This window comes from Rhamphochromis sp. 'chilingali', assembly GCF_963969265.1.
Source record: "Rhamphochromis sp. 'chilingali' genome assembly, chromosome: 3".
In the NCBI taxonomy this organism is placed as follows: domain Eukaryota; kingdom Metazoa; phylum Chordata; class Actinopteri; order Cichliformes; family Cichlidae; genus Rhamphochromis; species Rhamphochromis sp. 'chilingali'.
Window position 1 is genome coordinate 22,350,560 of NC_137931.1, and position 15,553 is coordinate 22,366,112.

Consider the following 15,553-nt stretch of genomic DNA (forward strand, 5'->3'; position numbering starts at 1 on the left):
TGAAGCAGAAATATACACTTACTTCTGAATGATATGCAGACCTTGCCTCTCGTTAACTGCAGGCCAGGTTCTGATGGTGTTGTTCATCTGCTAACGTGTGAAGAATGGGATGAATAATCCTCTGAAAAGAGGATAGTATTAAGCAAAACTCTTTTTGCTTTGAAAAATAGATGTTTTTAGATTCATAATCAGTGAAGTCACTGAAATCTTAGAGAAAAAAACTTTCTCAGATTCTCCATGCATCAGAGCAATCCAGTACAATAATAGCATTAAAACAAACAAAGAAAAAAAAAGCTCATTTTAAATCTATGATCTCGTCTTAGATGCTTTACCTGCACGGACAGAGATGCAGATGCACAAATACCCCTGCAGCTTGCAGAACAAAAAACTGTATGTGATGGAGTTCAGGCGCCACCTTGTGTCCAATCTGCATACAGCAGTTATCAAAATTGATATTTGTTTAAGTCCATTTATAAAACATGGCAGATAAAAGCTTCAAACTCAGTCTTAGCTCCATCAAAAGGATTTTTCTGTTTGAGCAGCAAAAGTGTCACGTGTTTGTGTGCACTGATGCAAAACCTTATTGATGTTAACATCTGCACTCCTGCAAACGGTGCCTATTGATTAGCTGGTGATCTGCTAATCATCCTAATGCACCAGTAGGCTCACACTGACAACATTTCATGTTAATTTCCTGCTTGATGAACCCATGACAGAAAATAATGGCTTTGCAGATAATAGCATTTGATGCAGTTTGATTATGTACCCTGGCCTAAAAGCTTTTTCAGAGGACCTTTCCAAAGACAGAAAGTTTGGCTTTTGGCACGAGAAAATTCACTAAGTGTCCATATTGTGCATAATGGCAATGAGATGTCATCTATCCAGATATATTATAGGCTTTAAACTCAATATACTGCAACCAGTATACTGAGAATACATCATCCATCCCAAAATATGGCTTACTCTTATGAGGTTACTTGTCATTGGTTGGCTGTATTGCACAAACCAATAAGAATTCAGATCCACTGGGAACAAGGATCAGGTCATTTCTGTGTGCGAGTTTCACTAAAAACTGAACAGTTCTGCAGCAGGAGAACAAACAGCTACAACAGCTGGTTGTGTTGTAGATGTTTACTAAACTTACATTTTTTTAAACAAATTTAGACATAAAGAAACGTCTTTCTAAAAGTGCCCAGAGGACAACGTCCAGGGATGTCTGGTGTTCAGAGAGTACCTCTAATTGCTTCACATTTTGTTTTCTGTTGGCAAACGCAACTGCAAATGGTTTTCTACCTAGAGTTGATGTTGCTAATGTTGTGATTTACCAGACACTTTATTGGGTACACTGGTTTGGCCTTTCATGATTAGAATTTGATGTTCAACCACATCCCAAATGTGCTCAATGGGATAGAGATCTGGTGACTGTGGAGGCCATTTGAGTACAGAGAACTCATTGTCATGTTCAAGAAACTAGTTTGAGATGATCTAAGCTTTGTGACATGGCGTGTTATCAGAAGATGGTAAACTGTGGTCATAAAGGGATGGACATGGTCAGTAACAATGCTCTAAGCTGTGGTGTTTAAATTATGCTCAGTTGGTACTAAGGGGCCCAAAGTGTACCAAGAAAATATCCCCCACATCATGACACCACCAGCAGCCTGAACGGTTAGTACAAGACAGAATGGATCCATGCTTTCATGTTGTTACACCAAATTTTGACTCAACCATCTGAACGTTGTAGCAGAAATTGAGAATCATCAGACCAGGCAACATTTTTCAAATCTTCTACTGTCCAGCTCTGTTTGAGCTTATGTTCAGTAAGTCATTTTGACCATGTCTACATGCCCTGAGTTGCTTGCACTTGATTGGCTAATTAGAAATTTTAATGCTTAATGAGCTGTTTATCAGACATGCATAATGAAGTGGCCATTGAGTGTAAGTTAAGCTGTAAAAATAGGTGTTTTTGAGGGACAGACAAGGTTTAGAGCTGTACTTTTAAGTGGCTCAGATAGAAATAAAACCTTTTAACAAAATCCGAAACAACAAGAGAAGCTGCTGGAAACTTCAGGTGATATATCTTGAGAGTTGTTCACATCATTTCTGCTTTTAGAAACTCTGAGAAAACAAAAAGCTTAAACTTAATTTAAAAGGCGATCACACAATTTCAATGATTTAATTAAACTAATTATGAATTGTTTTACAATGTAAATTCCCCACTACCACCTCCTACATTCAAATGCTTCTGTGAATTACCTTTACAATCACCTTCAGCCTATGTACAGATTTGAATTGCGATGCTAAATTACCGAACATGAAAGTAATGTGAATTAATCCCATTAAATAACCATCCAGACAGGATTTCAAACGTGTGGTTCTACAGCGGGTAAAAAGAAAAAGGGATGAGCTGAACACCCGAGATGAAAGAATGTCTGCTGAAAATGAATGAGTCTGAGGCGAGTGGGACTTGGCACACGGTCGGGCCGACATGCTGGCAAATATTCACACTTCAGTCTTTGACATCAGAGAGAAGAAAACGGGAGATTAGTTTGGCCGCACTTCAGATGAGTCCAGCTTCCTTCCAGCTGTTTCTGAGCCCCCCGAGTCTCTGGCCACTAGAGAGCAGCAGCCGTCCACGGTCTCCGCAGCATGGCTCCTCGCTCTCATTTCAGTCTGATTTGCATGGAGTGGTTCCTTACTCGGCCCATATTTTACAATAGATTGGACTCTGAGTTTGTAAATCCTCCTCGCTTGTCCAAGAGGCTCCGATCCGGCACCCGCATCTCAGACCCTGATGATGCTGATGGAGGAGGAGGCCCTGTGCAGCTGAAAGAGAAGGAGCACACCATGAGACGTGAATCACAGACCACAGCATGTCATGCATGTCAGAGATTTACTTGCCAATCAATGAGCGAGGGTGAGCAGAGAACTAACTGCTCCCAGGAGCTTTTTATTTAAAGACTATCCTATTTAAAGTAGGATGCTTTTATTTTGAATCCATCATTAGGCTTTGGTATTTAAATCTCTGCAGAAATCTGTGTGTGCACATATATCCCCAGGAAAGTAGACATAGCCCTAAATGAATTATTTTTTAAAAGGATTAAACTCACGAGAAGTAGCTAATAAACTGTAAGGACACTTAAAAGCTGCAGAAATGCCAATAAGAAAAGACTAAATTAAGATAAGAGTGGTGTTTTTATAATTAAATTAACCATTAAATCCAGCCAGTGCAGTTTCAGCTCCGTAAACGCTCAAAGTAACGCTGCCTTTCTCTCACTTTGACACCACTGGAAGCCGTCCTGTATGAATAAACAGTGCGAGCTGCGCGCGGTGGGCGGTCAATTGACCCGTACATCGCGAGCAGTGAAGTCACAGGTTCTCGCAGCGAGAGAGGCCAATTAGAACGGGAAGTGTGAATTAACTTCCGACAGACAGATGCCCTGCCAAAATGTTCCGGGACATTCTCTCCACAAACACTCTTTGATACATATAGACAGGCGATGGATTAAAGGAAAAGATTTTAAAACAGAGCGCAGCAGAGGACAGAAATCTGTAAACTCCACATTTATGATTTGGAGTCACACAGGCTGTCGCTCACTTCAAACTTACCATGCCACATAGAAGCTTTTAAAGGACTCAGTGGCATTGCATCTAAATGCACTGGCTGACCATGGTTCATTTTGTGAAGGGCCGTATTTTAATCCAAGCTGTGAACCTTTCCCAAACCAAACTGACTGTCTCCGTCACATTAAAGTAAAAACAGCATGTCAACCTCTTTGCGACCAGAAAATTGAACTAGAAAACTAGAAAAGCTGGTGATTGCACTGCATTTTTTCATGATCGAGTGCTGCAAGTAGTTGCGACACCAAAAGCATGAACACTTTTGATTGCCTGGAGGGAGGCAACCTGTCTTGAAACAGACTGCAATCACTCTGAGACCACTTGGCAAAAGTTTGCAAATGATCCTAAACGCAAATTCAGAAACACAGATTTCCAGCATTCAATCAATCTAAGTCAGTCTGCACCAAATGAGCATGAATCTCTGTGCAACATGAGACTCAACTTAACTAGTACTCCCCCTTGTAAAAGCAAGGTTGCTGAGCACCAAGATCATTTTGCAGTTAGATGAGTCATGAGAGCGTCTGCTTCGCGAAAATCCGCTGGCAATGAGTCTTTCACATCGCTGTGGAGGAATTTTGTCCCACTCTTCTTTGCAGAATTGTTTTAATTCAGACACATTGGAGGGTTTCCAGCATGAACGACCTGTTTAAGGTCAGTGCAAAGCATTGCAATCTAATTTAAATCCAGAGTTTGACTTCACTCCAAAAACATTTTGTTTATTTCTGCTGGTGTGTCTCTGATCATTGTCCTGATGCATAACCCAAGTGCTCTTGAGCTTCAGGTCTTGAACTGATGGTCGGACATTCTCCTTCACGATTATCTGGTAGAGAGCAGAATTCATGGTTCTATCAGTTACAGCAAGTCGTCCTGAAACAGCAAAGCAGCCCCATCACACTACCACCACCATGTTTGACGGTTGCTGTGATGTTCTTTTTATGAAATGCTGTTAGTTTTATGTCAGATGTAACAGGACTTGAACCTTCCAGAAAGTTCAGCTTTTGTCTCGTCAGTCCACAGAATATTTTCTTGGGGATCATCAAGATGTTTTTGGTAAATGTGATACAAGCTTTTGTGATCTTTTTGGTCAGCAGTGGTTTTCTCCATTTTTGTCCAGTCTCTGTTTTATTGTTGAATCATGAACTCTGACCTTAACTGACACAAGTGAGTCATGCAGTTCTTTCAATGTTGTTGTGGTTCTTTTGTGACCTCCTGGATGAGCCATCGAAGCTGTTGGAGTAATTTTGGTTGGCTGGTCACTCCTGGGAAGCTTCACCGCTGTTCCAAGTTTCCTGCATGTGTGGATAATGACTCTCACTGTGGTTCACTGGAGTCCCCTCAGAAATGACTTTTTAACCCTTTCCAGACTGATAAATGTCACTGACTTAATACATGATTTAATAAAGGGGGCAGTTACTTTTTCACAGCACCGGGATTCAGGCTGCTGGATAGTTCCTTATTCTATTAACGCACATAATCTGTGTCCTCTGTTTCCTTCCTCTTAATGACCAAAGTTTTATGATTTGTTGTAACCTTCCTCTGAGAGTTTGTAATGAGGCCGTGAACGTACAGCCTCGCTTTCTCTACTCAACACCACAAGTGAAGAAATGTTCTTCTATCTGATGTTATTCTCTGCACCAGTAATCTTGCAGATGACGAAATGGGTGATAAATGAAATGTGGCCATTAGGGGGCGCTGCAACCAGGACACCTGTAGCTGGTGTGTCTAATTAAAGCTGCTCGCATGTGGAAAAACAAAAACAAATCGTCTGCCTGTTCGCTTTAACTGAGGAGATGCTCAGCAACAACTGAATGGGCGTTTGCGCTGCTCTCTGTTTTCAGCCCGGCTGTTTTATATTTAGCTGCGATGGCAGTAGCTCTAGTTGCTAGGAGATCTCTGATGCAACTACAAAGACTCTACAGAGGAAACAAAATACTCCTGGCAGCCAGGAGCGAGCGTGCATTATAGAGGAGTTCTGCAGCAAGACGAAGAGGGGAGGAAGAGGAGGAAGTTTTAGTAAATGAGTCACCCTGCTGCTGCGGACGGCTCCGTTGTGGTAGATGGGCGAGCTGCCAGCTGAGGCATTGTAGTAGGAGGAAGTGGCTCGGACCAGCGGCCGCTTGGCTTTCTCCTTGGTGCCGTTGGAGTCGTTGTCTTTGATGATGTCGTACTGCCGGCAGAAAAGGGCGATGACGGCTGGCGGTGTGGAAAGCAAAGAGAAAAGAAGTCAAAAACATCCCTCGCTTGATGAGTTTGCGGTCTCAAGCACTAGATTCAGGTCATATTAAATTAACACATGAATTTTATTGAATACATTAAGGCGGTTAACGGAGTTAGAAAGGAAAATTATTCAGAAGAGATGCTTAGAGTGTCCATTGGATGGTGTCTGTTGGTGCAAGCTGACCTGCCCACAGCAACAGCACAGTGGTGATGATCAGCAGCTCTCCAGTCTCAAGTTGTGGAGTCATACCCAGACCCTCCATCGCTGGCTCATCTGAGGACAAAGACAAGTCTGGTCAAACTCTACTCAACAGAATATACTACAGTTCTATCTTCTACCAGCAAATCCCATTAAAAAAAATAAAAAAATCTGAAAGGCTCACAGTACGTTTAATGTGGACTATTTTTAGTAGCGGATTGATCCACATTTTCTGTTGTTTTCATGGTAATAATGCAACATGTGAGTCAGTGCAACAGTGTGACTCACTGATGTGTTTTTAATGACCACCACAGTGAAGCTCTGAGGCACACAGGAGTAACATGTACGCTATGACACTTTGTAAACACAGTACTTAATGGGATTTTTCCCCCCAGATGTTTGTAGTTGCTATGGCTACTTTACAGGTATTATTTTTACTGCTACTGTTCCACCCTTATACTACAGTGCTATGCAAAAGTCTTGAGTCAACCCTTTCTTTATATCTTTCTAGGAAAATGTGATCTACTGAAACGTGCAAATATATGAGGCAAAAACAGAGTTTGTACAACTCTAATGAGTTGTGACCATCTTTATTCTTCAGGACAGTCTTAGGCAGCTGGAATAGTTCTCCAGGCTTCTTGAAGGACATTCAAAGCTCTTCTTTGGTTGTTTCTGCCTTTTGTTCCGTTCTCTGTCAGCATGATCCCACACTGCTTCGATAATGTTGAGATCCAGGCTCTGGGGAGGCTAAATCCATGGCCGATAGTGTTCCACTATGTGTTTTTCAATCGAGGTATTATTTTACTGCATTGGCATTGTGTTTAGGATCATTGTCATGGTGAAAAATGAAGCTGCTGCCAATCAGATGGTTTCCAGATGGTATTACATGATGGATCAAAAATTCATAATTCAACAATTATGACAAAGATCGCCAAGATGTCAGCCTTTCCTCCCTGTTTCCCTCCATTAATGATTGCTTCCTGACAGCCACGCTTTCACTGAGACCATTTCAATGAGGCTTCAATGAACAGTAGCTGGATCAGCTGAAGGTCCAGATGCATTTCTCGTGTCCTGTGTCTGTTAGGAGACCTGGGTCGTTGACCCAGAGTTTTGAGTTTTCATTATTGTTGAACTTTGACTTAGCCATTTTTTATCATTTCTAGTCTTTTGGTTTATTTGTTAGAGTTCTCTGTCCTATGGTTTATGTATCTGTGTTCTATAGTTGCTCTGTCTCCTCTGTCATCTTTATCCCCTTGTCAAGTCCGCGTCTCTGTATTATGTTTCCTGTTTTACTTTGAAAGTCCCTGATTTTGCTTCCCTTGTCTCGTTAGCCCTGATTTGTCCCAGCTGTGTTTCCCTCCTGCCTTCCATTCCTTGATTGCGCCCTCTGTGTATTTAAGCCCTGTGTGTTCCTCTGTCTGTGTCACGATCTAGTGTCTTATCATGCTGTGTGTTCTGCCTGTCAGCCTGTTTGGTTTTGTCGTTTTCAGTTTAGTTTTTGGTTTTTATTTTACAATAAATCTAAGTTTGAGTTTACATTCCATCTCTGTGAGTCTGCACTTTGGGTCCTCCTTACCACCACTCCTGCCTGCATACAGCCTCACCTGACAGTGTCAGGTCTTTGCTGGATTCCCCCCCCCCCCCCCCCCTGTTTCTTAAGAACGTGACTTTTAGATAGTATTCATCTGCTGTACTTGTCCAGTTTCCTCAAAATTTTTAAGGACACAGTGCACACCATGCTGAGATATGCCAAGCTTTCAGCTATATCTCTTTGTGAATCACCTTTCTGGTGCAAAAATACTATTTTATGTCTGTCAAACTGTGTTATCTTTGATATTTTTCACAGATTCAACCAAAGAAATTGAAACAAATGGTGTGTTTTTATGATAGGTTGCTAATAACAAAGTAACTAAAGATACAAAAGAACTATGCCTTTGAAGTAAAACACAAAGACATGAGGAGTGGCTCAAGACTTTTGTATACTGAATAACGCGTACAACATTACAACTACATCATTTTATTATTATTGCCAGTGTCTGTGAAGGTTCTCAGTCATCCAGGTCAACATAGTCTAAGGAGCTTGGAAAGAAAAGCGTCTGGACTTCTTTAAGTTGCTTCAAGACGTTTCACCTCTCAACCGAGAAGCTTCTTCAGTTCTAGGGTCAAATGGTGGAGAGTCCCAGATTTTAGCCCTGTGGGAGTATCCCCCCCGAGAGGGACAAAGGACCCCCTAATGATCCTCTACCTAATCACATGAGCCAAGTTGTGAAAATAGGTGTAGCTCACAATCAGCCAGGCTTTCGTGTGGGCTCATTGTGAAACCTAGCCCCACCCTATCATGTGAGTACCTGAGTTTAGAAGGCCCAGGATGTGCGTGGGCGTTAAGGCGTCTGGGAAGGGATCTCAAAACTGAATTTTAGATAGCAGACAGTTGGTGTCGTAAAGCCCAACCCTCTGTTCATAGATGGTTTGACTGATGGCCCTTACTATAAAGATTTGTTTTGGACTTTACGTTTCCCAATTTTGCTTTAAGTTATAAAGTTATTTTGTTATTTACATATGGCCTAATAATTATCCTTATTGCTGTTTTAGATGCTTCAAAGGATAGTTACAGATTTCTGTCAGAATCTGCAGATTATACAGTACTCTTGAGGGTACACCAGTACTGAAGGTCCAGATACACTCAACTCAAACGCTGCTCATGACATCCTTCCATCTCGTATTATTAAAGATGGGTTTAACATTATCGAGCCCTGTATTCTATCATTAATTAACCTGTCATTGTTATCGGGTTGTGTTCCGGCTGCTTTTAAACATGCTGTAGTGCAACCTATACTCAAAAAGACCTCCCTTGATCAGAATTATCTCGCTAACTTTAGACCCATTTCCAAACTCCCGTTTCTGTCTAAAATCCTAGAGAAGATTGTTCATTCCCAACTTCAAACTTATTTGGATGCAAATAATATCGAGGAAAAATTTCAGTCGGGCTTTAAGCCACGCCATAGCACGGAAACTGCATTACTGAGAGTCTTTAATGATCTTCTCTCAATTGCTGACTCAGGGCGCCCTGTGGTGTTAATTTTGCTTGATTTGTCCTCTGCTTTTGATTTGGTGGACCATAATGTCCTTTTAATGAGGCTTAAACATCTGGTGGGCATCACGGGCAGTGCCCTTAGCTGGTTTAAATCCTATCTCTCAGAAAGGTCCTTTTCTGTCACCATGGGTACCTACTCCTCCTCCATTGCCCCTGTTACCCCTGTGTCCCCCAGGGGTCTGTGTTGGGTCCCATGCTGTTCTCTTTATACTTGTTACCCTTGGGCCGAATCTTTGATAAATACAATATTTCTTTTCACTTTTATGCGGATGACATTCAAATCTATTTTGAACTGGCTGAGGATGTCACGTTGTCGTTGCAACACTTCTCCGATTGTATGAATGAAGTTAAAATCTGGCTACTGAGCAATTCCCTCATTCTAAATGATAAGAAGACTGAAATTGTAATCTTTGATACTCCCTCCTCTCAGGCTGAACTAATTGGTATTCTCAGGCCCTTTGCTGACTCCCTTTCTGACACTGTGAGGAACCTGGGTGTTGTCTTGGACAGTTCCTTCAAGTTGCACAAACATGTGTCCTCTGTAGTTAAATCGAGTTTCAATAAATTACGTCTAACCTCTAAGGCCAAGCCCTACTTACCACGTAAGGACCTGGAGAAACTTATCCATGCCTTTTATTACATCAAGGTTAGATTACTGTAATTCCCTTTACACTGGTCTCAATTCTGCCCTTGTTCACAAACTGCAGCTCGTTCAAAATGTGGCTGCGCGTCTCTTAACTGGAACTGGTAGGTTTGAGTCTATTACTCCAGTTCTTTCCGACCTGCACTGGCTCCCTATTAAATTCCGTATTGATTTTAAAATCATATTGCTCACTTTTAAAATCATAAATAACACCGTGCCCAGCTATCTTACGGATCTCCTCAGCTTTTATACCCCTGGGAGAGCGCTTAGATCAGCAGGTCAAATGCTCCTGGTGCGACCTAGATCTCGGCTCAAGACCAGAGGTGACCGCGCATTCGCCGCTTTCGCCGCTTTCGCACCCTACCTCTGGAATAACCTCCTTCTAGCTATTCGGGCGTCTGATTCAATTCAATCTTTTAAATCTCGATTAAAAACGTATTTGTTTAGCCTTGCTTTCCCCGCCTCCTAGAGCCCGCATTTTTAGTGTATTGTAACTTATCTTTTTCGCTTTATTAATGTTTATAATGTTTTAACCTTCAGCCTTTTGGGTTGTGCCTACTATGCCTGGTGTATTATTGGTTAGTTATGTCTCCCGCCTGTTAGTATATTTTATTTGTTTTTTGTATTTTGTGTTTTGTACTTGTATTTATTATTGCTCTTAACTCGTTCTGTGAAGCACTTTGGCATACAGTACCTGTGGTTTTTTAAATGTGCTATATAAATAAAATTGTATTGTATTGTACAAATAAAATGTTCACATTTCTCCAACGTTGTCTTCCCAACAGTTTCACTAACATCTACACTGGATGGCCAGGAAGCATTCACGATGTCTTCTCCGGCGCTGATAATTGGTGTCTGTCTTGTGTCAGTGACATAAGACACGGATTTAATGCGACATGACCATTCAAACAGCAGTCGCTTTCTAAAACATCAGATATGTATCGGATTCAGTAACACATATGAAAGTAGCCCAGATCGGATTTGAAAATATCGGATTTGTGCTGTTCACACTGTCATACCATGATCGGATATGGGTCGCACAGGGTCAAAAAAGTCGGATTTGATGTGCTTTCGCCTGCCATCTGAACGTAGCCATAGATGGCTTCTTTTCCTCCTATTTCAAACCATCTGTCTTCTCTGTCCAAAATTTGAACATTGGCGTCCTCAAAAGAGTGACCTTTGTCCTTTAGATGGAGATGGACCGCTGAGTCTTGTCCCGTCGAGGTGGAGCCATGCGTTTGTGAAGTGGCTGTTTGGTCTCTCCAATGTAGAGGTCTGAACATTCCTCGCTACACAGTACAGCATATACTATGTTGCTAAGTTTGTTTTTAGGAGTTTTGTCTTCGGGATGAACCAGTTTTTGTCGGTCTTAAAGTCCAGACACATTTCTTTCGAAGCTCCACAGACTATTATTGCCAGTATTTAACATGTGCATACACACCTTGAAAACTTGACTTAAAACAGCGTTTCTGAGACACCAAACTTCTGCGTACTTCATGCAACAATAAAATACCTCAGATTTGTGTCTGTGCTGCTGAAACACGGCACGTCATGTGTTTTACTTTAGGAAGCTCCCCTCTGGAGTGTGTTTATGAGCACTCACGGTGGTCCAGGACTCCGGCTGGATAATGGTCGGTCCTCTCCAGAGTCCTGAAGTGGACGGCACGGCTGGGTGGGCTGTCACCGTGCGGCCCAACGGACTGCACCTACATCCAACAAGGGGGAAAAAAGTATTTAGAGGGAATGTTAAGATATTTTTAAGCAAAGGTAGAGCCAAGCTGATGACAGCTGAGCACAAACTCTGGGTGCATTCTTACAGTGGCATTAACAAAGGACAACATTATGCAACGATGGTAAGAAACTGGCTGCCGAGGGTATATTTAGTGAGCGAGCGGTGCTTTGGCTTTTGGCCGTGATCCTGAATGATCATTGGAGGACGCTGAGTAAAAGCTTGAAAGGCAACAGAGAGAATATGAATTTAAGCTATAAGCTCATTTGGGGACATTTTCAGTCACTGGGAAAGATTATAAAATTAGGCTTTGTGTAAAAAATAAACACGTGTTAATGGTGTTTCACATTCAAATCGGGCTGCAGTGGAGTTTTGTAACAGGAAGCACTCAGTTTAATGCACACACAGGGAAATCAATCAATCACAGAGATAAAATTACATCCACACGAGATCTCAATGTGCCACAGATGCTCTCTCCACCTACACAACACAGCCAACGGCAGTATGCAGCAAGTTTTCTGTGGAGTGTATGAAGTAAGTCCTTGAATTTAGAGTGTTTGTTCTCCTCTAATTCTACAGTCTGATGCCTGCAAAGTGTCCTCTGCAAGCTCTAATCTGTCCCCTCATCCTGGATAACAACACCCAACTCCATTGGGAAATTCATCCTTTAATTTTTAACCTCCCCGCACGCCAAAGGGAGGTCAGAGGTCAAATTCAGCCCCCTCTGGACCTCACCGGGCAGCAATGCATTGCTCAATGACACTTTCGCAGGACATCTGTCTGCTGACGAGCACATTGAAGCAAGTCCTGCAGCTGAAGGACAGTCTGCAGTCTGCGTCAGTCTGTTAGGCTATAAAAATTTTAATAGCACCACGATAATGGAGTCACATTAGAGACTCCCTCTTCAGAGAGGAGCTGCAGTTTTAGTTTAAACTTTCAGAACAGAGACGTGTCACTGTTTAGGTTGATCAAACACTGACACTTGATTTAAGAAAAAATGCTTTGTCATCATCTAAGAAAGTTTCTCAGCTGTGATGCAGATGATCCATCTATTCGCTAACCAAGCATTAAATGATACTGAAATAATTAACATAATTAAAATGGTAATTAATGTTTTTATGAGAGGTTCAGCAGTGTTTTTCAGCCCTGGATAAGCAATTTGTAAGGTTGCCAGGTTGTGAAAATATCAAATTATTTTACATTTATGTGGACTTGTGCTTAAAATATGAGTTTATAATCAGCTTTCAGCTTCATTACACTGAGTAATACATAGATATACAGTTTTGGTCAGACGTTTACATCCACTCATCATAGGCATGAATGTCGTGGTAATCTTGGGCTTTTAATTATTTCTTGGAACTGTTCTATTTCTAGGCTGGGATGATTGTACAGGATAAATCTTTAATGACTTTGAAAAACAAGAACTGGGTAAGTTTCAATTCAGTTATCTATTTATTTTGGATTTTTTCTAATCCAAACAGGCTCAAAAATATGCATACACTCTTAAATCTTTTACTAAATGGTGCTGATTGTTCTATGATGTCTTTTAACTCACAAGGCCAATTAACTTCTCGTTAGTGATCATGACTGTGTACAGCTGGTAGTTTCTCTTTGCAGTATTAAAAGGATTTGTTTGACGGCACTCATTAGGCTGACCAATACTCGGAACAATGGGAAAGTCCAAGGAACTCAGTGAAGATCCAAGAAGGAGAACTGTAGATTTGGGAAGGTTGTGAAGGTCTTGCAGCCATTTCTAAACAACTGCAGATTCCAAGATCAGTGATTCAAACAAATGTACATAAGTAGGCTACAAGTTATTCAGATGTGTCACCACTTTGTTGCTACATCATGAAAATAATGTTGATCGTGGACCAACATTATTATTACCTAAGAACGCCGTACCAGCTGTCAAGCATGGTGGTGGCAGGTTCATGCTGTGGGGCTGTTTTGCTGCCAGTGGTACTGGTACTGTCACAGTCTGGCGAGGGCAGACTGTATGAATTGAGAAAAGGACCCAAAACGCAGACTCCAAGGAACAGGGAACAGAACTTGAAATGTTAACAAAAGGCGAGCCGTTTAATATGGCTGGTAGAAGAGATACAAACAAAGGGCAAGGCAAACTGAAGCAAAATTAACACAAACCTAAACTGGGGAATCTAAACAAACAATAAGAAAAACCTAGACAAGAAACTTGGAAGCATGGCATGGCATAGGAAACATGGCGTGGACAACAGACGACCTGACAATCACACACTGAAAACAGAGGACTTAAATACACAGGAGGTGATTAGGGGAAGTGGAGACACATGAGGAAACAGCTGACTAGGATAAACATAATGATGCACAGGCAAGAGTAAAACTAACCGCATGAGCACAGAACACAAGACCCCTTTTTCAAAAGAAAACAAGAAACATGCAGACTTAGACACGACAACCAGAACTTGACAACGTAAGACACAGACATGAAACGCATGAAGAGCAGGGGAGATTTAACATGGTTGGAAACGGAGGGGGAAATAATAAGAACTAGAAACACTTAGGCATGATAATACAAACTTGATAACATAAGACACGCAGCATGAAACACAAAGGGTGAGGGGAAGCTTAAATACAGGGGAAGAAAACACAAGGAGTCTAATAACCAAATGAACTTAGATAACCTAATGAACAAAATAAACTCAAACATAAAACGCTGGGTCAAAAGACCCAGGACCATGACAGGTACACTGCAAGAAGTTGATGGAATAATGTAGAAGGATGACTATCTCCAAATTCCTCAAATTCACCTCAAATCAGGACAATGATCCCAAACAGATCAAAACTAGTTGGGAATAGATAAAGCAGGCTAGCATTGAGCTTCTGGAATGGCCTTCCTAAAGCCCCGACCTCAATCCTGTTGAAAATCTCTGAACTGGGCTTAAAAGCCGGGTCTGTGCCAGGAAACCATCCAATTAGAATGAGCTGGCAGAAAGCATAATAGGTGAGTTTTGAAGGTAAAGATATTTGATATTAAAGAAGATATATATATATATATATATATATATATATATATATATATATATATATATATATATATATATATATATATATATATATATATATATATATATATATATATATATATATATATATATATATATATAGGTTGCACACACAGTAGGTATATTTATATATACCTACAACCACGATTACCGACACTAACAAGCTGATCTACAATACGGCAGCAGTGATCAGTGAGATGCTTGGCTACAAGTTGAACAGCCACAAGGTGCAGTACCCCCCATGGAGAAGGAGGCTAGAGGGCAAGATCAAAGTAGCACGGAGGGAGGTTAGCCAACTAACGGAGTTGCAGAAAGGTGCGACAAATAAGGTGCCTAAGACCAGGAGTGACATGTTTAGCCGCATGTTCTCCTTAAATTGCTGGCTGTCTGAGTGGTGTCCCAGAAACGATGTGGGCTTCATAGATAATTGGCAAACCTTCTGGAGGAAACCTGGTCTTGTTAGGAGAGACGGCATCCATCCCACTTTGGATGGAGCAGCTCTCATTTCTAGAAATATGGACAAATTTATTAAACCCCCAAAATATGACTATCCAGAGTTGGGACCAGGAAGCAGAGTTGCAGTCTTACACGCCTCTCTGCAGCTTCTCTCCTCCTGCTACCCCCCCAAAAACCCATCTCCATAGAGACTGTGTCAGCTCCCAAACAGACAAAAAACAAACTAAAAACCAGCAACAAACAACTTAAACATAAACAATTACAAAGAAAGAACAATACAGTATCCACATCTGAACCAAAGAGTAAAACAGTGAAATGTGGATTATTAAATATTAGGTCTCTCTCCTCCAAGTCTCTGTTAGTACATGACTTAATAATTGATCAACAAATTGATTTACTCTGCCTTACAGAAACCTGGTTGCAGCAGGATGATTCTGTTAGTTTAAATGAATCAACACCCCCGAGTCATTCTAACTACCAGAAATCTCGAAGCACAGGCCGAGGGGGCGGTGTGGCAGCAATTTTTCACACCAGCCTATTAATTAATGAAAGACCA

The 15,553-nt window shown here is 41.3% G+C and overlaps 1 protein-coding gene across 1 annotated transcript in view; it reads right to left on the reverse strand.

Annotated features, from left to right (window-relative positions):
- Window positions 1-1,062: 1,062 nt before the first annotated feature.
- The window catches only part of LOC308394247 (fibronectin type III domain-containing protein 4-like), a 60,849-nt gene continuing 46,358 nt past the window's right edge, over window positions 1,063-15,553 (reverse strand). Inside the window, exons 4-7 of the mRNA XM_080878499.1 lie at window positions 11,375-11,477; window positions 6,020-6,109; window positions 5,645-5,811; window positions 1,063-2,823 (exon numbers count right to left, since the gene is read on the reverse strand). Coding sequence (XP_080734625.1) covers window positions 2,782-2,823; window positions 5,645-5,811; window positions 6,020-6,109; window positions 11,375-11,477 — 402 coding nt within the window. The 3' untranslated portion in view covers window positions 1,063-2,781. The remainder of the gene's footprint in view (window positions 2,824-5,644; window positions 5,812-6,019; window positions 6,110-11,374; window positions 11,478-15,553) is intronic.